The sequence below is a fragment of the Rhamphochromis sp. 'chilingali' genome (genome assembly GCF_963969265.1).
Source record: "Rhamphochromis sp. 'chilingali' genome assembly, chromosome: 17".
Lineage (NCBI taxonomy): Eukaryota > Metazoa > Chordata > Actinopteri > Cichliformes > Cichlidae > Rhamphochromis > Rhamphochromis sp. 'chilingali'.
The window spans coordinates 11,831,593-11,854,876 of record NC_137944.1 but is presented as its reverse complement, the minus strand read 5'-3'; the positions used below and the strand labels follow the sequence as shown (position 1 = coordinate 11,854,876).

Below are 23,284 nucleotides of genomic sequence, written 5' to 3'. Positions count from 1 at the left end.
TGAATAATAATGTTTATAACGTTAAAATCAGGTGTAGAAACTAAAGTGAAAGTGAAAGTCTCTGTGGGGTTTATCAGAACCCAACTTTATTCCTGTGGGCTTTATTATTACGGTTGCATGTCAACAATCACAGCTATAGTTGACATCCATCTGTTATACGTATGTTAAAAACTGTTATCATCCTTGTTCGTGCTTTATAGATTCTTGCAGTGTTGTTGCTGATATTTTGAAACTCACAGTGACTCAGCAGTCGTGTATTTACAACTTCACACGCAGGCACTTACGCAACACTGGCACAGTTTTCACGTCTCTCTGTCTGATACCCCTGATTTTAATGCATTCTTTCATTTGACATCCACATTTCTAGCTTCACCAAATCCCTGCTTCTGTTTTTATTTTCTTCTTTTGTGCTTCTTTCTCATGTTAGTGTGCACTTGGCAGCATGGACTTCTGCATGAACAGCGGTGAAGAGAACTGCATGTTTGCTGCGATCGCTGTCTCTGTTATCTTGGGCTGTTTTTCAAAGAAGAGCTTGCTGTGGGATAAACTTCTGCAAGATTTCCCCATACATGTCAGAATAAGAAGCACGTTTTTCTTCTTGCCTTTGACTGATACATACATACACATATATTGTGTTTGTGCATTACTTTCAGTGTTTTCATTTTGCTTAGTTGGCATGATGTAAGCATTTTTTGCTGACTACAGCAACAGTTTGTTTCTGATGTTTTTATCAGGTCCACTGATAACCTGGCAACCTGGTTGCATGCCACACGCATTACTTGTCCATTAGTGGAATTTTATATCCGTTCTTTTGTTTTCTTTGTCACACAAGGCTCCCATTGAAAATAGAGGAACTCCTTAGTGTACCACCTTATATGAATAAAGGTTAACTGAGAGGCTAAAGAGAGGGCAAAGTCACTAGGTGGAAGTATTTTCTGATCGACTGTACATCTGAACATTTCAAATTCATGTGTATGCGCTCTCCTACTCGGCAGAGGCTTTCGGGCAGGTTTGTGCAGCTCCATGATAGTTACTTTAACCTTTCCAAGCAAGTACAAAACCAGGTGAAGCTCCAAGAACTGAGTACCTGACTCAACTCAATTCAACAGGTACAGCAGAGGCACGTACTATGAAACATGTTTAGCATAGTAGTGATATCTTGGGCCTTATCTGGCTTCATTTAACCATAACAACTGCATTCAGGATAAGCGGTCACACGCAGTGTTTACCAGCTTGGTAATCCAGCCCAGGCTTTTTCCAGCACGTTCACATGAAAGGGGCAGAGCTGGCAGCATATAACCAGTCACAAACTGCTTCCTACAGGAAGACGGGAGGTTTTTTTTGTTTTGTTTTTTACAAAGAAAATCAAAAAATATTAAGAGATTAAATGAACAATAAAGGCTATAAGCAACACAGCTGCTGCTGCTGCTGCTGCTGCTGGGTGTGATAGGAGAAGCACTAGTGTACAGTATAGTACACTACAGTATAGTATTAAAACATGCTGCATGAATGTGTGGAGACTTGAAAATGCCGTGGTTACGACTGGAAGGCTATCGTATACAGACTTTATTCTGCGTGACACCAGGCGAAAAACAAAACTGCTGATGTCAGAATGAGTGAAATGACGTTGGTGTGCGACAAAAAAGCAAACAAAATGCTGCAAAGCAAAAGAGAAATAAAACCTGTGTGAGCTGACATTAACTGTGTCCCTCTCATACAAGTTCCCTGATAAGAAGTTGACCAACTTTATAAAACTAAAAAGGCTGGGTTCATCCTGAAATTACCTCACTCAGCTTCTGATCATGCTTTGCAAAAAAACCCTCACGTAAAAGGGTTTTAGTGGTGCCTAGATGTGCAGGATCTGAGTTCATGTTCACAAGCATAATGAAATACGTCAACAATGCTGATTGACACAAGTTTATTTTTAACTGAAGTGACAATGGCCAAAATACAGTACACTCAGTGGGTATACATGAGGCTGTGAATTTAACGTAGCAATGTAAAATCATGCAAATGATATCAAATTGAAGCATGAGGCATTGGAGTTCCCTTTGTGTACAGAAAACTAGTTCTTAGTCCTTTTCTTCTTTAGCAAAAAATGTTCTGACTCCAGTTCACTGATATAAATTTATTAAAGGTTAAAAAAAAGTGTAGATTTAATTTTTTTGACTGTTGGTTGATGCTACATGACATCTCATATTAAAAACAAACAAACAACAAAAAAAACTGCTGTTAATGGAACCTGAACTTGTATCAGTCAACAGAAACTGTTGTTCGATATACACACAAACAAAAGCTGCAATATTATTATGTGACATTCATTCACGTCTGCATGAATGTCAGATGTCTTTCAGTGTGTCTTGTCCCTCAGGGTTCTCCAACCAATGAGGAGGCCAGCTGGCTTTGACACTGGGTCTATCCTTCAGCAGATTGTAATACTCTCCCAGTTTAGGATAACGCTTTGCAGACAGCCTACAGATCAGAGCAGAAGGTAGAATATAGAATATAAAGTTCAGTGACTACAGATCATCACTTATTATACTGATGAAACATGAAGGAGAAGCAGCTGTCATTTCTATTTCCTTCTCTGCCACTCTTACCCAAATCTGAAAAGATAAGCAACTGTAGGAAAAATGACCACATCTGCCAGTGTGAAGGACGGTCCTGCCACATGAGAGCCTGAGCCCAGCTTGGATAAAAGAAATGCAAATTACAGCACAGTTTGAATAAACCAAAGCAGGCGATGTCAGCTTGTGTTTCTGTGTGTGTGTGTTTGTGTGTGTGTGCCTTCACATACCTTCTGCAGGTAACCCTCCCAGAGTTTGAGTTCAGTGGTCAGAGCCTCTTTGTTTCTATTCAGAGCCGATTCATGTCTCTCACCTTCAGGAACAAACCAGTCGTAGTAGATAACCGCATCTGAAAATAAACAAAACTCAATCACATGATGCTAAAAACATTTTTTACTGTAAAGGCATCGCAGCACTATTTTTATCAAGCACTATTTTTGGTAAAAGACTACCCACTCTCCAAGAGCCCACACTGTGATTTTGAGTTCACTGTTCTTTACAATATTGATGTTGATTTTATTGGGCAGCTGTAGCTGAGGAGATAGAGCAAGTCATCTACCAACTGGAAGGTCACTGAATTTTATCCCCTGACTACTCCAGACTCCAGTTTTCTCGAGCAAAATCCTGATGATGACCACCTGATGCATCTGTATGTGCGCACAAAAGCATTTAGGTACAGGAAAAAAGTGCTTTTGTGTGACTGGGTGATGAATGAGGCTTGTAGTAAAAAGCACTCTCTGTGCTTTGTTAGTGTTATATAAGCAACACTCCATTTACTATTGTACCATTTCTTTTATCAACTCAGAGTCATTGCCAAGATAAAGTCCGGACTTCCTCAAAAGGGCCTGGAAAACCCTTTTATCACTTCCCACCTGGACGACTTTCTACTTTGGTACAGAATAACTATCTCTGTGCCACCTGCTGTAAGTCAAGAATACAGCAGTTCATCTTTTCACTGGTATTGGAAATCATGAACACGTCCCTTCATTGGTTCCCTGTCCATTTTGGAATTGACGTTAAGATTTTATTGCTAATGTTTAAGATTTTTAAGTGGACTGCGACCTTTGTATCTGTCTGAGCTGCAATCATAAAACACATTCATAAACCTGTAAGAGCTAGGATATAAATGGCTTTCAAATACATACAAAATCCACTGCTCATAAACTGTCTAAAATGTTTTGTTTTGGGTCTGGACTTATTTCAGTTACTTATCTCCATCATCATCTAACGTGATGGAACACCAGTCTAGTAAGTTTGGCAGGCTCTGAAGGGAAGAGACTGCTTCCTCAAAGTTCACCCATATCTCCTCAAGCTGCTACTGCTAAGTCAACTGTAAAACTGTGTAGGCAAAGTTTTCGTCTTACTGAGTTTCTCGTAGAATGTGAGACCCTCAAACATGCGTTGGTACATCAGAGCTTGTTCTTCTTGGCTGTCCGGGATCAGTTTGTTTCCTTGGGACTTAAACTGGCTCTGCCATTGAGGAAAGAAAAAAACGCGCACACATATGAGCTTGTTACTGTTTGTGATGTTGAATTTAGTTTTAGGGTCAGTATAATTCTTAATGAATTAGAATCCTCACCTCCAGGTAAAAACAGACTGCATAGGAGTCGTTCACAATAGTGTTTCCATGTTTGAATGTTGGAAGCTGTGGAAAAAAAATTAGAACGTGAGCAAGACAAACTATCAAAGCTGCCATTTGAATCACTTGGATACCCGAAGTTTGCTATGTTAATTGCACTGAGAGCCGCCAGTAGCAGATTGCTATGATTACATGTTGTAGTGCATCACAAAGTGCAACATATAACATATTGTAGTTTGTTTTTGCCTAAGTTAGCTGCTAAAGCTGTAGCAGGCGTGTCACCCCTCCAATCTGCAGAACAGGTCAATATACAGTACTGTCATGCTAATAACGTCTTGCTAACCTTTAGCTTCACAAAGTATTTGACCCTGTTGTAAAAAACAAAAATCCTCGTGACTTTGACAGCTTTAACTACACTCCAGGTTCTTGGTGCTAACCCGCGTGTGCTGAGCAACTTTTAATCCGTTATGCCCAAGGAGAAATCAGGTGAACAGGCCAGTATGTTAAGATCTACATTGGATAAGATTTTGTAATATACCAACAATCAGTGTTGACAGAAGGGCACTGAACTGAAACAGCTGCTCTTGGGACACAGCCCACCATTGGCCAAAGGTCAACTTTCACAGCTGCCTTTCTAAAACTTAAAAAAAACTAAGATGGGCGGGCTGAATAATGTTGTGTAACCAGCTTTACTTAGCTAGTAGAGCAACAATACATATATCATGTTGATGAGGATGAGGTTGTTGAGGTTATTATGCAAAGTGTTTTTAAGCATTAGACTTAATGATAATATTGTATGGTACATTAGCTAAGGTGTAATTTTCTTAAGGCCCTACCTGTCCCCTGGGATTTATATCTAACACTTCTTTGGACTTGTGCTCCATTTTATCGAAGGACAGCAGTTTTTGGTTGTAGCCCTGCAGGTTCTTCTCCTCCAGAGCGATCATCACCCTCCAACAGGGAGGCGATCCGGCCCCCCACAGCAGAGTCATTGCCTTAGCCATGGTTTCAGAGGGAATTCTTACAACTGAGAGTGAAGTTGTGGAGGGATGATGAAATGAAGACAGCAGCTAGAGGAGCACAGACAGATTTATAGCAAGCTACAGCCCTTCCCATTTTATTGTTACGTAAAAAGATCGGTGCCTCAACACAAGACAGATCAAACACGAGCAGCCCCCTTAGTAACAGCACTGCTGATTAACTATTAACTACATTATGAGTCGCCATGGAGACATTGTGGCTCCCTCTTTACAACGTTGCTTCAGTTCATTGTGGTTTTCAAGCATTCATTCATGGACAGCTTTGTTTTAAAAGGCCTGCGACAGCATTTCAAGGTTGAATCCAAGTTTCTGACTGGGACTCTGCAACACATTAAGTTTTTTCTTTTTCTGTTATAGATTTGCTGTCTCGTCATCTTGTTGCTTGAACCAGATTCAGCCAGGCTTTAGCTGTTGGACAGATGGATTCATTTCACCCTAGAGGACTTTGGGATCCAGAGGAGTTCATGGTTGACTCAACATTTAACATGCTAGCTGAGGTCCTGTGGGTACAAAACAAATCCTCCTCAACCGAGCTGTACAGCTGGTGTGAGGTATTTGTGCTAATATGCTGCATTTGGATTTTGCTACATGTGGCGTTGTGCATTACATCGACTGTACAATTTGGTCTTGTCTGTTTAAAGGACACTGTTCCCGAAGTCTTGTGTTTTGTTGCAGTCTCTCTGAGCATTTCCAGTCTGACCTAGGGATGAAATTACTGGGATGTCCACTGCTAAGAAGATTGTGGCGTTGTGTTAACACAGTGTGTGACCAGCACACTGCCAAAACCTTCCTTTTTATAGTGGTGCTCAAAAATATAATTAAACATTTAATTACCAACACTTGGCTGTGACTTATCCTCTCAGTTTCTATGGAAGCAGAAAGTTTGAACTTAGTTTTTCATAGGACTGCATAGAAGACTTTTTTTTCACATGACTATATAAACGGTATTTTTTTAAAGTGACAAAACCTGTAAAATATAACACAAAAGTTTAGTGAGTGTTTCACTGTGCACATTGGTGGCTAATTTCAGGTTTATAGAGCCCTCGAGTTGTTTTATTTGAAGTTCCTGATACCTCTCAAAATAGTCCTTGATCATGGTTTACATTTTAACAACCTGCTGTTTTCACGTTGCACATCCACTGGTGATATCGCTGGATGATTACAACTGATAAAGGTTATACGGGGGGGCAGATAACATTCACAACTCACGTGATCATCTCTTAATATCTGTTGAAAACTCACGATGACTTAGCATGTCATGTACATGGAAACTGTCCAATGCATGTCTCTGATGCCACCTATGTAAAAGCAACCCCAGTTTCTCTGTGATGCTTCCTCACAAAACTCAGAGTAAATGTCCACCTGAGCAGTTCCAGAATCAGTGTGGCAGTGGAAAAAAACGCAATCACTCTCCACTACTCTAGGTCTGTTGTGGCTTCCAGATGATAATCTACCACAACAAAAGCACGTGGTTTTCCTCCAACACACTCCTGCAAAGTATTATTTTCATGTTTTTAATGGGTTTGACATTATAATTAAAATTTTCTCCATAATAAGAACTTTTGCACAAGTCTTCTTTAGCACGTCATGTTTATTTATTTATTTTTTATTGGATCAAAATGCAAGATTGCGTAACACTGAACTATGTGATTTATGCAAAGTCATGACAACACATGCTTTCCTGTACTATTGTATGACTGAGGGGATGAGCCTGGATAGCTACTATACGACTAACTTTTGTTAAAATGCAAAATCATGCAAATGGTGCACTACTGAACTATCAGCCTAAAGAAATGGTAGCACAATGGATTTGATCAACTGTTGAACAGGAAAAGCCAGTTCTAGTCACGTAGCAGAATTCCTTTACTGTGGTGTGACTGGGAGGATGAAACTGGATAACTACATGGGTTACTATTGAAGTAACCTGAACATGGTTAGATCACAGATTGTCTATTAGGGTAACAAAAGCTGCTGTGATATTACATTAAGTGTGAGGAACTCCCAGCATGAATGTGTGACTGTCTTCATTGCTTCTGCTTGAATTTGTGCAAGTCTAGCATACAGTGTTTCCCGTAAGGGTGAGACCTTCCGTCATGCATCGGTACATTAGTGCTTGTTTCTCAGAACTGAAAATATTCAACATTTTCCATGTTTTAATTCTTGCTGTTTACATCGAGGTGTAAACATGCTGCACGTGGGTGAATGCAGGGAGCTAATAGAAAGAAACTGACAGAAGAAGTCAGGCTGTCCGGCTCAACATTGTGTTCCATAAGCATCTTAAGACTTTTGTTCATTTCAGAAAAACAGAGAAAGCTTTGCACTACACAAAGAGTACTGACAGTAAGAGTGCAATGCCTGAGAACGGATCAGTCAGCAGTTTCCTATATCTGTGATGCCCGAGATGTGAAAAGAGAAGCAGACACACCAAAACGGCTTCAAATATGCGCTACAGTTTTTTATAGAAGTTCATAGATTCACAATAAATCGACAGCTGTTAATGAAAAAAATCATTTAAATTATTTAAGGTGATAATTTATTTTGCCACTCTTTCCTACTTCCAATATTACAGTACATTTTAAAACTAGAAACAAGCTTCAGTCTATTCTCTGAAAGCAGCAACAATAAAGCCAGGAGGTGTAAAAAGAAGCAGTGATTTCTGGAAGTGATCCTGGGCCCACGCAGTGATTTCCATGACAGAATCATGCCAGTTTTTAATGCATTGCCGCTTGAGGCAAAACATCCTATAATGATTTTTGGTCTGGGTGCTCGCACACAGAGCTTTCTCCAGATTCACTGAACCTTTTGATGACATAATGTGCTGTTTTTTAGGCTTTTTGTTCTCTCCTTCTTTTTAAGATACATGGTAACTTGTATGGAAGCACAAGAGTTACATTGTTTTAAATGTGAAAATCCTAATAAAAAAGAAATAACTCCACAAAACTAGTGAATGTTTTTGTTTCTTGGAAGGTTTTTTATTGACAGGATAGAAAAAGATGCAAAGTCATGACTTCTGCGGTGAAGTTAAACTGCTGTCAGAAAAAACGGAATATGTATGAGTTACCAAAAGCTGCAAGCAAAAAAACAAGAGCCGCTCTGTCATTATGCAGCATCATCTATGGATGAATATCAGATGTCTTTCAGTGTATCTAGCCTCTTGGGGTTCTCCAACCAATGAGGAGGCCAGCTGGCTTTGACACTGGGTCTCTCCTTCAGCAGATTGTAGTACTCTCCCAGTTTAGGATAACGCTCTGGAGACAACCTACGAATCAGAATTAAGAAGACTTTCAAGTCCCATGTCTACAGATCATCTTTCATTTTACTGATGAGACCACGTGGAAATGCAAACAGCCTCTGCGTGCTTACCCAAACCTGAAGAGAGTGCCAACTGTTGGAAAAACGACCACGTCTGCTAGCGTGAAAGATGGTCCTGCCAGGTAAGAGCCTGAGCCCAGCTTGGAAAAAGAAAATACAGTTGGAACAAATCAAAGCAGGCCGAGTCTGTCTGAGTTTGTGTGTTCATGCACATACCTTCTGCAGGTAACTCCCAGAGTCTGAGTTCACTGACCAGAGCTTCTTTGTTTCTCTTCAGAGCCGATTCATGTCTCTCACCTTCAGGGACAAACCAGTTGAAGGTGTAGTAGATAACAACGTCTAAAAAACAAAACATTAAAAGATGGCACATTCATCTGTTAGCAGGTTCACATGATGTGAGAATCTTTCCATTTTAAAACATAAGTTATCCAAAGAGGCATTATTTTGGAAGTTGATCCAAAGGTTTTCTGTGTAATAACTTAATTTTTTTCCTTGAAATTTCCTGAGAGACGAGGCTCAGAGGAATAATAACACTTACTGAGTTTCTCGTAGAATGTGAGACCCTCAAACATGCGCTGGTACATCAGAGCTTGTTCTGCTGGGCCATCTGGGATCAGTTTGGTTCCCTGGGATTTAAACTGGCTCTGCAAGACATTAGGAAAAGACACACATTTAACTGGGGCACATTTTGTGATGTTGCATTCAGTGTGAGTGAATATTTTGTCAAAATGACGTTCTCACCTCCAGGTAAAAACAGGCTGCATAAGATTCATTGATGACATTGTCTCCATGTTTGAAAGTGGGAATCTGAAAAATAAATAAAGAAATGAATAACAATAATCATAATAATGACAAGTTATAAAAGTGTGTTAGAGTCAATAAGCTGCTGTGCTGGATCAAACAGGAATCCTTAATAATAATTACAAGAACAAGTGAGATTACACACAACGTGTCACATATTCAGACACCAAACCTCACATTTCTGTGTTTTATTTAACGCTGTTCCCTAAACAAACTAAACCCAGTAACACATTTTTAAAAATGGGCCAGTCTGGCCATTCGATTAAACCTGCTCGTCAAGTTCAAACTGGTTCTTTGGCAGTACTGGAAATCATCATGGTACTTGTGGGCAGGGCGCTTCAACTCCAAGCTCTTATTCATTATTATATAACCAAGTGTGAGAAAAAAGAAAGAAAAAGTTTGAAACCCAGCTGCAAACACAAGAGCTCAGTTATCTCTACACCCATATTCACTACGTGTCAGCTCACGATAAGTGCTCGTCCAATCAGGTGCTGCAAGGCGTCTCTTGGAGCGTCTTAAAAAAAAAAAAAAAAAAAAAAGTCTACTTGAATAACGGAATCTTTTCCGCCAGAGCAACAACCCATATTTCAATGTTAATTAATGACCGTGATGTCGTCAAGGTTATTGTGCAATGTATTATGCAAAAGGATCAGATTCAAGGATATTCGTCAGTGTTGTGTTAGTAACAAGGGCTTGTTTGCAAAATAGCTCACCCTACCTGTCCCCTGGGATTTATATCTAACACTTCTTTGAACTTGTGCTCCAGTTTTTCTAAGGAGAACAATTTTTGGTTGTATCCTTGCAGGCTCTTCTCCTCCAGAGCGATCAGCACCCTCCAACAGGGAGGAGAGCCGCTTCCCCACAGCAGAGTCATGTCCTTGGCCATGGCTTTAACTTGAGATTCACGGCGTCACGCAAAACACAACAGCACATTTGAACTTCTCTTAACAAGTGTGTCGCTGTCCAGCTTTTAAAAAAGCGCGTATTGCCACCTACTGGTTGGAGAAAGTAACTGCAATTGTCACGAATCCATTTGACTTTTTCGTAGGGTGCACTGCAGTGGTCACTTATACTTAGGAAGGTCATCCTTAGGAGACCCGGATGAACCTGCGTGGCGGCCATAATACGAGCTATACTTATTCTCTAAGGCAGGGATCTCAAACTTAACTGAGCTGTGGGCCACTGCTGGAGCTGTCACCTTGTTTGAGGGACACTTTAGTGTTCAAGTAGTACAACCCCCAAACAAACAAACAAGAAAACAATGCCAAATATTTACAAAAATGTAGTGTAGTGTTTGCTTTTCAAATTTTCAAAAATATTTTTTTAAATATTGTATAACAAGACATAACTGCAGAAGTTTCTCACTCTTAACTACCTGAAGCCTTTCATTGAACCAAATAAACAAACTGGTACTCTCTATCGGGCCACACGCGTGGCAGCACTTCTGCTATAATTGTGTGGATGCCTTAATAGGCATCCACACTATTGAGTTCCTGTTTCTCTTTATTCTTTATTATTCCGGGTGTTTCCGTACACTTTTCGCCGTGGATCTACTTCCACAATTTTTGTGCTATTTTCACCGTTCAAACTCTAAACTGTTCTGCTCTTTCTGCTTATGCCGGCTATGACTTTTGGTGTTTATTACTATTATACTTTTTAAAATATTACACTTTTTTCCTTTAATTTGTCCCATTGAAATGAATGGGAAACTTCCACAATTCTGCTAAAACTTTCTTGTCTTTGAAACTTAACTACTGCCTCATACTTTCACCTAGAAACTCCATTCAAACTTTAAAACGTTCTCAAATGATTGGGCTATTCCTGTATGATTCAGCTTTTTCAGATCTTCTACCGTTTTCATCTTATCTCTCTTTAAGTCTTCAGTTGCAAAATTGTGATTTTTCAGAAAATACATGCGTTGCTATGGTTGCTATGCAATTAACTCAGAGGGGACAGTGAAACTGTTTGAATTTTCTCTTCATGTCCAAACAACTTCTTGCTACTCGCTCAATTTCCACTCAAGCTGCACAAATTATACATCAAAACGTAGGTATTTTTGCTGGCTTTCAGAAAATGTCCCTATCATTGTTGTGGGACTCATAGATATTTTGCAAATCTCCTCAGAGTAACACAAAGTGTGAAAACTCTCCATATAAACTCAATGGAGAGTTTGTTCAAAATCACCGCTGGATTTCTCTAATGAGAGGCATTTTCAAATTGTCATATCTCCTTAACGAAGCGAAGTTAAGACATAAGGCTTGTCCCTGTATATCTTCAGACACTCCTGATGCTCACAATTCAAGAATTATTTTCTCACCTATTACCGTTCTGAGATGAGTTAGACTTGATTGAGGGGTGGAAATTTGTCCCTCGCTCAGATTTCGTCAGATTTCAATCTCTGGAAATGAGGCACTTTTTTCTCTCATCATATCTTTTCGATGGATTTCCACAGAGCCCTGAAAATTTCCATGACTGTTCACCAAAGCCTGCTGTTTCTTACGGTGAAAGAATGATTTTGATGCTCCATATAGATTTAGAGTTACCAAAGGTTGTGTGAGAGCAAGTCAAGGCAGTTTTTGCTTCGCCTCTACACAGTTACAGTGTATTACAAGTCATATATCTTTAATAATTTATGTTTTATCTCTGAATTAAGAAGACCTGAAGATTCCCCCATCTCTTCTGAACAAAACGATGTCTGAATGACCGTTCTAGCCTCTACGGTTAGGAAATTATGGCCATTTGTTCGAGGGGAATCCTGAATGTCAGAAATACACTGAAGAAAACTCACACCTCTCTCTGTCTCTGTGTGTGTAAGGGCTGACTACAGCAGGTGCAGCCAATTTAACTGACCTACATATACCAAGCCCAGACTCTCAACAGCTCCTGTTCCCTTTACTCTCTGTGTATGTGTGTCTGTGTATCAATAGTTCTCCTATGTTTAAGTATTACTCCTCAATCATAGTATTTCTGCTAAAGCAAAGTACTTCTACTACATCTTAGTACTTCTGCTAAATCATAGTGTTTCTGCTAAATCATAGTATTTCAATCAAATCTCAGTAGTTGTGTTAAAATGCAGTATTATTGCCAAATCATAGTATTTGTACCCAATCATAGTATTTTTGCCAAATCGTGGTATTTGTGCCCAATTAATAATTCTGTTATGTTATAGTATTACTACTAAGTCGTAGAATATCTGTTATGTTATAGTGTATCTGCGGAATATAGTATGTGTGCCAAATCATAGTATTTATACCAAATCACAGTATTTGTGCTAAAACATAGTATTTCTGCCATATTGTGGTATTTGTGCAAGAACATTGAACTGTTATGTTATAGTATTACTACTAAGTCATAGTATTTCTGCGTTGTTATAGTATTTGTGCTAAAACGTAGTATCTCTGCCAAGTCATAGAATTAATGCAATTTCATAGTTTTTTTAGGAAATCTGTTATGTTATAGTATTACTACTAAGTCATAGTATTTCTGCCAAAACATAGTATTTGTGCCAAAGCATCGTATTTGTATGGAGTCATAGTATTTCTTCTAAATCATAGTATTTCAATCAAATCTCAGTAGTTGTTGTTAAAACGCAGTATTATTGCCAAATCATAGTATTTGTACCCATTCATAGTATTTCTGCTAAATCATAGCATTTGTGCCAAATCATGGTATTTCTGCAAAAACATAGTATGTCTGCAAAACCATAGTATATCTCTTATGTTATAGTATTACTACTAAGGCATAGTATTTCTGCCAAATCATAGTATTTGTACTAAATCATAGTACTTGTGCCAAATCATAGTATTTGTTGCACATCATAGTATAGGAACCAAAACATAGTATTTGTCCCAAAGCATCGTATTTGTATGGAGTAATAGTATTTCTTCTAAATCATAGTATTTCAATCAAATCTCAGTAGTTGTGTTAAAATGCAGTATTATTGCCAAATCATAGTATTTGTACCCAATCATAGTATTTTTGCCAAATCGTGGTATTTGTGCCCAATTAATAATTCTGTTATGTTATAGTATTACTACTAAGTCGTAGAATATCTGTTATGTTATAGTGTATCTGCGGAATATAGTATGTGTGCCAAATCATAGTATTTATACCAAATCACAGTATTTGTGCTAAAACATAGTATTTCTGCCATATTGTGGTATTTGTGCAAGAACATTGAACTGTTATGTTATAGTATTACTACTAAGTCATAGTATTTCTGCGTTGTTATAGTATTTGTGCTAAAACGTAGTATCTCTGCCAAGTCATAGAATTACTGCAATTTCATAGTTTTTTTTAGGAAATCTGTTATGTTATAGTATTACTACTAAGTCATAGTATTTCTGCCAAATCATAGTATTTGTGCTAAAACGTAGTATCTCTGCCAAGTCATAGAATTACTGCAATTTCATAGTTTTTTTTAGGAAATCTGTTATGTTATAGTATTACTACTAAGTCATACTATTTCTGCTAAATCATAGCATTTGTGCCAAATCATAGTATTTGTGCTAAAACGTAGTATCTCTGCCAAGTCATAGAATTACTGCAATTTCATAGTTTTTTTTAGGAAATCTGTTATGTTATAGTATTACTACTAAGTCATACTATTTCTGCTAAATCATAGCATTTGTGCCAAATCATGGTATTTGTGCAAAAACATAGTATGTCTGCAAAACCATAGTATATCACTTATGTTATAGTATTACTACTAAGGCATAGTATTTATGCCAAATCATAGTATTTATGCCAAATTACAGTATTTCTGCTAAAACGCAGAAATACTACCTTTTAGCAGGAATTTCTACCAAAAGATAGTACTTCTGCTAAATCAGAGTATTTCTGCCAAATCAGAGTATTTCTGCCAAATCATAGTATTTGTACTAAATCATAGTACTTGTGCCAAATCATAGTATTTGTTGCACATCATAGTATTGGAACCAAAACATAGTATTCACAAATCACAGTATTTGTGCTAAAACATAGTATTTCTGCCATATTGTGGTATTTGTGCAAGAACATTGAACTGTTATGTTATAGTATTACTACTAAGTCATAGTATTTCTGCGTTGTTATAGTATTTGTGCTAAAACGTAGTATCTCTGCCAAGTCATAGAATTACTGCAATTTCATAGTTTTTTTAGGAAATCTGTTGTGTTATAGTATTACTACTAAGTCATAGTATTTCTGCCAAAACATAGTATTTGTGCCAAAGCATCGTATTTGTATGGAGTCATAGTATTTCAATCAAATCTCAGTAGTTGTTGTTAAAACGCAGTATTATTGCCAAATCATAGTATTTGTACCCATTCATAGTATTTCTGCTAAATCATAGCATTTGTGCCAAATCATGGTATTTGTGCAAAAACATAGTATGTCTGCAAAACCATAGTATATCTGTTATTTTATAGTTTTACTACTAAGGCATAGTATTGCTGCCAAATCATAGTATTTGTACTAAATCATAGTACTTGTGCCAAATCATAGTATTTGTTGCACATCATCGTATTGGAACCAAAACATAGTATTTGTCCCAAAGCATCGTATTTGTATGGAGTCATAGTATTTCTTCTAAATCATAGTTTTCTTAATCTTTAATCTGTATGCATGTTGTAATGCATACCCTGTTCTTAATCATAGAAACCACACCATATCACCTCTCCACATCCTCCTACTGTATGCCATACCTCCCTGTACCATCCATCTGACCGCAATAAACTCCACCTGTGGTAATCTAATCCCTGGATGTCAGCCTCTCCTTCTGACCGAGGATAGTTATAGTATTTGAGCCAAATCATAGTATTTGTGCTAAAACATAGTATTTCTTCCAAATCATAGTATTTGTGCCAAAGCATAGTATTTCTTCCAAATCATAGTATAACTGCACAATAAAGGTTCTTGAGCCACATCAGTGTTTGTGCCAAATCTTAGTATTTCTTCTAAATCCTAGTAATTCTGCTCAATGATAGAATTTCTGCTATGCTGTAGTACTTTTTTCCTAGATTGTAGTACTTCTACTAAGTCAAAGTATTTCATGTAAATCATAGTATTTCTACCAAGTCCCAGTGTTTCTGCTAAATCATAAATAATGTTTTAGTACAAATTGTATGATTTGGCAGAACTTTCTGTGTTCCAGCACAAATGCTATGATTTGGCAGGAAAAAAATATTATTTAGTATAAATACTAAGTTTTAGCAGAAATACTATGTTTAAACTTTAAAAAATTCTGCTATTTCTGCTGATGTGTGTTATGACTTTTGACCATTGAAATGAATGGAACACATTATCAATGTGGTCACTGATTTTGCATGATGGGCTGAGCTGTGTTTTAGCTCAGTGAGATAAGCATCCGTTCTCAGACTGGGAGGCCTGGGTTCAAATCCAGCTTATGGCAACATTTCTTTCACTTAACAGTTAAACTTTTTTTTAACTCTTTTCAACACAAATTTCATCTTTTTCACCCCTTTTCAGCAAAATTTTCAGTTTTTTTAACCCCTTTTCAGCACAAATCCAAACTTTTTCAGCTCTTTTTCAGCAAAAACCTCTTTTCAGCAGAATTCTGCTCATTCAACTCTTTTCAGCAAAATTTTCATTTTTTTCTGCTGTTTTCAGCAAAAACCTCTTTTCAGCAGAATTCTGCTCATTCAACTCTTTTCAGCAAAATTTTCAGTTTTTTCTGCTGTTTTCAGAAAAAAACTCTTTTCAGCAGAATTCTGCTCATTCACCTCTTTTCAGCAGAAATTCTGCTGATTGAACTCTTTTCAGCAGAATTTTCACCTCTTTTTTTGCCCAAATTCTGCTTATTCACCTCTTCTGAAACATTTTCAGCCTTTCCACCTCTTATCAGCACAATTCTCAGCAGCTTCTGCTCATTTCAGCACAATTGTCAATCTCTCCACCTTTTCTTTGTGAGAAAGTGTTTGGCTCAGTGAGCTAAATAGCTGCCCTTTGACCAGGAGGGCCAGATTCGAATCCTGCTCAGGGCCGCTTTTTTTTTTTTTTTTTTTGTTGTTTCAACTTTTTCAGCTTTTTTCAGCAGATATCTTCAGCGTTAAGGCATCCACACTGCATTTTCGCAGGAAATGCAAATTTTTCTAGTTTTGTTTGTATTTAACAGAATAAAAATGCAGACATAAGTACACACATTAGTTTTTGACTGCTAGTGAAAACTCTTTTAGTGAAAACATTGCACTCAACAACAAACAAATCCTCCCTAACAAAAAAAGTAACTTTAGGGGCCAATTTGCATTATATTTCTTCACGTCAACATAAAAGGGGTGATGTGGGCTTAGTGGACTTTGGTGTATTAAACATTTTTTAAGCATACTGTAAAAATCATTATGTAGTTTTAATAACAATTCATTACAATGTAAGCACTCACAAAGCTACTTTGTAAGATACTATAGCTCCCTCTTAAAGTTGTCAGTAAAACCTTCTTCCCAGGATTGCTTTTTGAACTCTCTGAGCTAACAAGCTAAAATAGGCTCATGCTGAGACATGAGATGGAAAAAATTCTTAATTTTATGTATTGATTACATGTTTTAAAATAGTAATCATCATCATCAGTAAAAGAAATAATTTTATGGTTTGAAGGTTCCAAATCAAAGAAACCATTGCCTCAAGTTATTTTAAGAGAAAACCCCCAAAATTGAGTAATGATGATGTAAATTTGGTTTCTTATTTGGAAATGTTCTTTTGCAGCAAAGATCTCAGACTGTTTTTAACACTGAATGTAGTCAGCTGTATGAAGCTGCATGAAGCTGCATGAGATTTTCTCTGACAACACTAATCTGTCTGATGACAGATAAAAGATCTTCATTTGTATGATAAACTAGAAACTTTAATCTGAAATTATTTAACACTGTGTTAATGTTGCTAATGTCGTGTTAGCAGCTATAAAGTAATTGAGACTCATGCAATTCATACAAGACTAACCAGAGAGGATCATTTCACGTTGAAATATATAAAGTGATACAGGACTGAATATAACATCATTGTGTAAAAGTCCAGAGCCTCTGAGCTTCTAACATTACACAGAGCAAAGGTCACTATCATGAAGTCCTCTGAGGGAGCTGCTGGTGAAGATGGAGAGTCCTGCTTGTTCCCTGCGATGAGCTTACAGATGATGTTCCTGAAAGGACAGCTCAGCTGTGATGAAAGAAAGTTTCTCCAAACCTCTGAACCCCAGAATTCAGACCCATCCCTGTCCTGTCCTCACAGTAAATGTAGCTGTTTATAATAATGTGGGCTCAGGGGGCTCTGTGTTGCATGCCGTCACTGGTTCAAAGCAAAATAAAAAAAGAACACTTGTTATCACACTTTGTCTCTGCTTGTGTACCTTCTATATTTTGTTGTCGGTGATAAAACAATCATATTTGACAGGAGACACTCCCTGCCCCCCCCCCCCCTCCATATTCAAATGTGGTCACCCTCTATCACAATATAATATATTTAAATATTACTAGAATGGAAAGTTATCTCAATATTTAATGTATAAGGCCAGTGAATAAAATAATTTAAGACAGAAGAAACGTTCCCACATTGTTTTTTGCATATTTTATATTGCCTATAACATATTGAGTTTGTAGGTTTGTGGCTCGCTTTCAGCTATACAACGTACATCATGTACAGAGGAGAGAAGGGGGTCACAGCTCCTGCGACAGATGAAATGTAGACAAAATGCTCAAAGAATTCTGAATTGAAATCATCATCATTGTCACTTTGTCTTCTGTGGTTTTCAGGCGTTTTGTGCATTCCTTCTTTTTAAGAATGTGCCAGACTGGATTTGGCCACTCGTAGTTTAACACGGCACGGTGGTTAGCACCGTTGCCGCACAGCAAGAAGGTCCTGAGCTCAATTCCAACATCAGGCCGGGGTCTTTCAAATCAAATCACTTTTATTGTCACATCACATGTGCAGGTACATTGGTACAGCACATGCGAGTGAAATTCTTGTGTGCGAGCTTCACAAGCAACAGAGTTGTGCAAAATACAATAACATAAACAGGCAAAATATACGAATGGCTAAATCTGAAACTAATAAATATATGCACAATGTATAATAGTATATGCAAAAAAAAAAATAAAAAAATTTCTGGATGTGTATACTAAATGTTTTTCTACGTGTGTGTGTGTGTGTATAGACATATTTTACAAATTAAATAGTCAACAATAAATAAAATATATAAACTTTCTGTGTGGAGTTTGCATGTTCTCCCCGTGTTTGCGTGGGTTCCCTCCGGGTACTCCGGCTTCCTCCCACCGTCCAAAGACATTCCGCTTGTGGGGATAGGTTGATTGGATAATCCAAATTGTCACTAGGTGTGAATGTGAGAGCGAATGGTTGTCTGTCCCTGTGTGTTAGCCCTGTGACAGACTGGCGACCTGTCCAGGGTGTACCCCGCCTCTCGCCCTATGACAGCTGGGATAGGCTCCAGCACCCCCCGCGACCCTGAAAAGGATAAGCGGAAGCGAATGGATGGATGGATAGTTTATCACAGCAAGTTCAGGAAAATGTCTAAAAAGCTCAAGAAATGGATCCAACAAAGAATAAAACATGAGGTGACTTTGTATGTGTATGGATTTTTTGTTACAAATGTGCAAGTCTTGAATCAGTGCTCAAACATACAAAAGAAAAACATCTCTACAAAGCTAATGCACATTTTTTTTATTGACAAGACAAAAAAAAGATGCCAAATTGTGGAAAGGATGCATTATTGAACTATGCAAAGTCATGGAAACACAAAGCATTTGAGCTAGCTTTGAGCAGGGAAAACTAGTTCTTTACTTTACGATAGTGTGACTGAGTTATTCTGCTATTAGACAAAGCTGAACATGTATGAGTAACCAGAAACTGTTGTTAGATATACACAGAATGCATAAGGGCAACAAAAGCTGCTCTGTCATTATGCAGCATCATGTTTACATCTGTGTATGAATATCAGATGTCTTTCAGTGTATCTTGGCCCTTGGGGTTCTCCAACCAATGAGGAGGCCAGCTGGCTTTGACACTGGGTCTCTCCTTCAGCAGATTGTAGTACTCTCCCAGTTTAGGATAACGCTCTGGAGACAACCTACGAATCAGAATTAAGAAGACTTTCAAGTCCCGTGTCTACAGATCATCTTTCATTTTACTGATGAGACCACATGGAAATGCAAAAAGCCTCTGCGTGCTTACCCAAACCTGAAGAGAGTGCCAACTGTTGGAAAAACGACCACGTCTGCTAGCGTGAAAGATGGTCCTGCCAGGTAAGAGCCTGAGCCCAGCTTGAAAAAATAAAAAACAAAAATACAGTTGGAACAAATCAAAGCAGGCCGAGTCTGTCTGAGTTTGTGTGTTCATGCACATACCTTCTGCAGGTAACTCTCCCAGAGTTTGAGTTCAGTGACCAGAGCTTCTTTGTTCCTCTTCAGAGCCGACTCATGTCTCTCACCTTCAGGGACATACCACTCATAGTAGATAACTGCATCTGAGAAAACACAAAACTTTATACGTAAAATATTAGCGTTACAGATGCAAAATGTTACCACTAGATGTCAGATTGCAACTGAAAACTGTTCTCGTACCCCTCCCAATTCAAGTGCATAATCGTCCCTATGGTGGCCGCTGTAGGACAAAAATACTTCAGTGAGCCGACAGAGATCATAATAATTACATTTAGACGGTTTCACATCAGAGCTACAGCACTGTTTCTAGTGCTGTTTGTGTAACAAAAGATTGTTGTGCACACTTGACTTTAACATATTCACATAATATCAGCACTTAGTGATAAATCTGGAAATTTAAAAAAAACATATGGTCAATGAAATACACTGCTCAAAAATTACAGGAACACTTTGAAAACACCTCAGTCTCAATGGGAAAAACATGCTTGATATCTACACTGATAGGGAGGAAAATGTGTCAGAAATTAAAATCACCAAGCTACAAAGGGCTGAATTCAAAGATGCCTGAAAACCAAAGTGAAAACGACGATGTAGCAGGTTAGTCCATTTTACTGAAATGTCAAAGCAGCAACTCAAAATGGTGTGCAGAGGTGCTGAAATGGATTTAGGTCAGATGAGTGTGAGGGCAAGCTGATGTATCAATTCCTTGATCCTCCATGAACTCCCTGCATACTCTCATCATAGGAGGCCGGGCACAGTTGTGCTTCTCTAGACCCTTTCCACGTCTGTTACACGTGCTCAGGGTGAACCTGCTCTCATCTGTGAAAAGCACAGAGCACCAGTGATGAACCTGCCAATTCTGCTAGTCTATGGCAAAAGCAAATCTGGCTCCATGGCGTCAGGCAGTGAGGACAGGGGCCACCCTCATGAAGTCAGTTTCTGATTGTTTAGTCAGACATTCATGCCAGTGTCCTGCTGGAGGTCATATTCAAGTTCTGGCAGTGTTTGCCCTGTTCCTTCTTGCACAAAGGAGCAGATACTGGTCCTGTTGATGGGTTAAGGACCATCTACAGCCTTGTACAGGCCTCCTACAGCAACTTCCTGTCTCCTGGAATCTCCTCCATGCTCTTGAGATTGTGCTAGGAGACACAGCAAACCTTCTGTCAATGTTTTGCATTGATGTGCTATCCTGGAGGAGTTGGGCTACCTCTAGGGTCCAGGTATCAGCTCATACTAGCAGTAGTGATAATGACCCCAGCGAAATGCAAAACTAGTGAAAAAAAAACCAGTGAACAGTTAAATTCATCAACAGCAAAGCAGCTGAAACTGATTTAAAAAAACCCTCTGCTACTAAACTGACCAGATCAATATCCTACAAGTGTAACTGACTTTATGCAATACTCTGATTAAAAATGGTTCCTTTAAAATCTGAGATATGCATTTTGCAGCATTCCTAAGTTCCTTGAGAGAATTGAGGCTCAAAGGAATAATTAATAAAAGGAGAAATCAGGATTTGAAAATACAGATAACACTTACTGAGTTTCTCGTAGAATGTGAGACCCTCAAACATGCGCTGGTACATCAGAGCTTGTTCTGCTGGGCCATCTGGGATCAGTTTGGTTCCCTGGGATTTAAACTGGCTCTGCAAGACATTAGGAAAAGACACACATTTAACTGGGGCACATTTTGTGATGTTGCATTCAGTGTGAGTGAATATTTTGTCAAAATGACGTTCTCACCTCCAGGTAAAAACAGGCTGCATAAGATTCATTGATGACATTGTCTCCATGTTTGAAAGTGGGAAGCTGAAAAAGAAATTATAATAGTGTCAGCAAGAAAACTGTCATTAGGTACTGTATAACAGGTTTTAATGCTAAGGCTACTGGGTGTTAATTAGGTTAACCGTTTGTATATCAAACAAATACAATTAAAAAAAATTGATTACTTATTTTAACAGAACTTTACTGGGATAAAATAACACTCTGCAGTGTTTCCCGTATTTATGGTTAAAGGCCAGTTTCCAGTCTGAGATTTGGAAAGTGTAAAGATGTAAATTAAACTGCTTATTTTACTACACTTAGTCAGCTGCAGGTTATATTCAAGAGCCCATATTCAACGATACAACCCCTCATTTCTACATTTTATTTAACACTGTCCTGCTTTTGTGCTGTTCCCTAATAAATTCAATAAGACGCATTTAAAGTCTGATGGAAGTGTGCTAGTATATGCTAGTCAAGTTCAAACTGGTTATCTTAAAGCTTTAATATGCATTTAAACATTTTAAACTAGTCGGTTTTTATGATAAATGAAGACAGCTACACGGTGCATTTCTCGCCTCAGATGCTTTCATAAACACATTTCCGTTAACTTTTCTCTAACGTAAACGAGCCGCCATGTTGGTGCAGTTCGAAACACGGCTGCAAACTCGCGTGCTCATTTCTACACGTGTCAGCTCACGAGAAATGTTCGTCCAATCAGGTGCAGCAGGGCGTATCCTGAAGTGTTTTCCTGCACATCTTTATCCGTTAACCGTCCTGCAGCACAAAAGCGCCGATATCAGCGTTTATAACCGTGACGTTAACGTGAGATTGTTATATAATATTATGGCGCAAAGTCAAGTGTTGTGTCAGTTATAAGGGGTGGTGTGCTAAAAGCTCCTCCCTACCTGTCCCCTGGGGTTTATATCTAACACTTCTTTGGACTTGTGCTCCATTTTCTCGAAGGACAGCAGTTTTTGGTTGTAGCCCTGCAGGCTCTTCTCCTCCAGAGCGATCATCACCCTCCAACAGGGAGGAGAGCCGGTCCCCCACAGCAGAGTCATGTCCTTGGCCATGGCTTTAACTTGAGATTCACAGTTTGGACGGTCACTGAACTGGACGCACAAAGCAACAGCGCATAAGAAAAATACCCAGTTACTTTTCTTATGGTTTGTAGGAGGGGATGTCAAGCTTTTATAAGAGCGTGATTGCCATCTACTGGCTGGAAGAAAAAACTACAACTCTATCATCATCTTTCATTTGCCTTCTTCATATTTTTGATAGTCACCACTGAATGATTTGTTGAAATAATAATAATAATAATAATAAAATAGGTTTATTTGTACCTTCTGCACTTTGTGTAGTCGATGACAAGATGGTAGTCACATTGTACACTTCCTCCCCCAAATATTCACATATGCTCTGCCTCTATCCCAATACAATATAGTATTATATAGTATTTTAGCATAATTAGAAAGGTGACTGACCTGAAATAAACAAGCTGTTTTTATGAAAAATAACTGATGGAAGCTGTGTCAACATTTAATGCTATAAAACTTAATTCTGTTCCCGAACATTACTTTAAGTCATTTTATTTGTAAGCAAATATATAAACAACAAGCATCAGCCCCGGTGATGTAAAACAAAAATTTAAGTTGGTTTTGAAGACAATGGTCAGGTCCTGATGTGAAGCAGCAAGCAGGTCCAAAGTTCAGTGGCAGCTACAGCAAAGGCCCGATCTCAGGTATATGCAGAAGCATCTGGTCAGATGATCTCAGTGATATTTTGGGAGAGTGTGTAGTTAAAAGATCAAGAAGGTTGAGATGATGATGTATTCGATGACTCA

At 38.3% G+C, this 23,284-nt stretch overlaps 1 protein-coding gene and 1 pseudogene across 2 annotated transcripts; both read right to left on the bottom strand.

Annotated features, from left to right (window-relative positions):
• Positions 1-1,907: 1,907 nt before the first annotated feature.
• LOC308383988 lies at positions 1,908-10,193 on the bottom strand (annotated as a pseudogene). Its single transcript, XR_013974713.1, has 12 exons — positions 10,018-10,193; positions 9,240-9,305; positions 9,037-9,142; positions 8,715-8,837; positions 8,550-8,638; positions 8,316-8,445; positions 4,983-5,216; positions 4,147-4,212; positions 3,932-4,037; positions 2,798-2,916; positions 2,601-2,689; positions 1,908-2,472 (listed from the first exon to the last, which is right to left on the bottom strand). The product of XR_013974713.1 is annotated as an uncharacterized misc_RNA (transcript).
• Positions 10,194-18,781: 8,588 nt separating this feature from the next.
• Positions 18,782-22,620, bottom strand: LOC308384253 (glutathione S-transferase A-like). Its single transcript, XM_080862723.1, has 6 exons — positions 22,347-22,620; positions 21,421-21,486; positions 21,218-21,323; positions 19,646-19,764; positions 19,473-19,561; positions 18,782-19,368 (listed from the first exon to the last, which is right to left on the bottom strand). The coding sequence occupies exons 1-6, from the start codon at positions 22,512-22,514 to the stop codon at positions 19,236-19,238; spliced, it is 681 nt and encodes a 226-aa protein (XP_080718849.1). The 5' UTR covers positions 22,515-22,620; the 3' UTR covers positions 18,782-19,235.
• Positions 22,621-23,284: the final 664 nt, after the last annotated feature.

Coding starts and splice junctions, on each gene's coding strand:
- LOC308384253 (XM_080862723.1), bottom strand. CDS start 22,514: ATGGCCAAGGACATGACTCTGCTGTGGGGGACCGGCTCTCCTCCCTGT. Junction 21,487..22,346: donor ATATAAACCCCAGGGGACAG/GTAGGGAGGAGC, acceptor TTTCTTTTTCAG/CTTCCCACTTTCAAACATGG. Junction 19,765..21,217: donor CACATTCTACGAGAAACTCA/GTAAGTGTTATC, acceptor GTGTTTTCTCAG/ATGCAGTTATCTACTATGAG.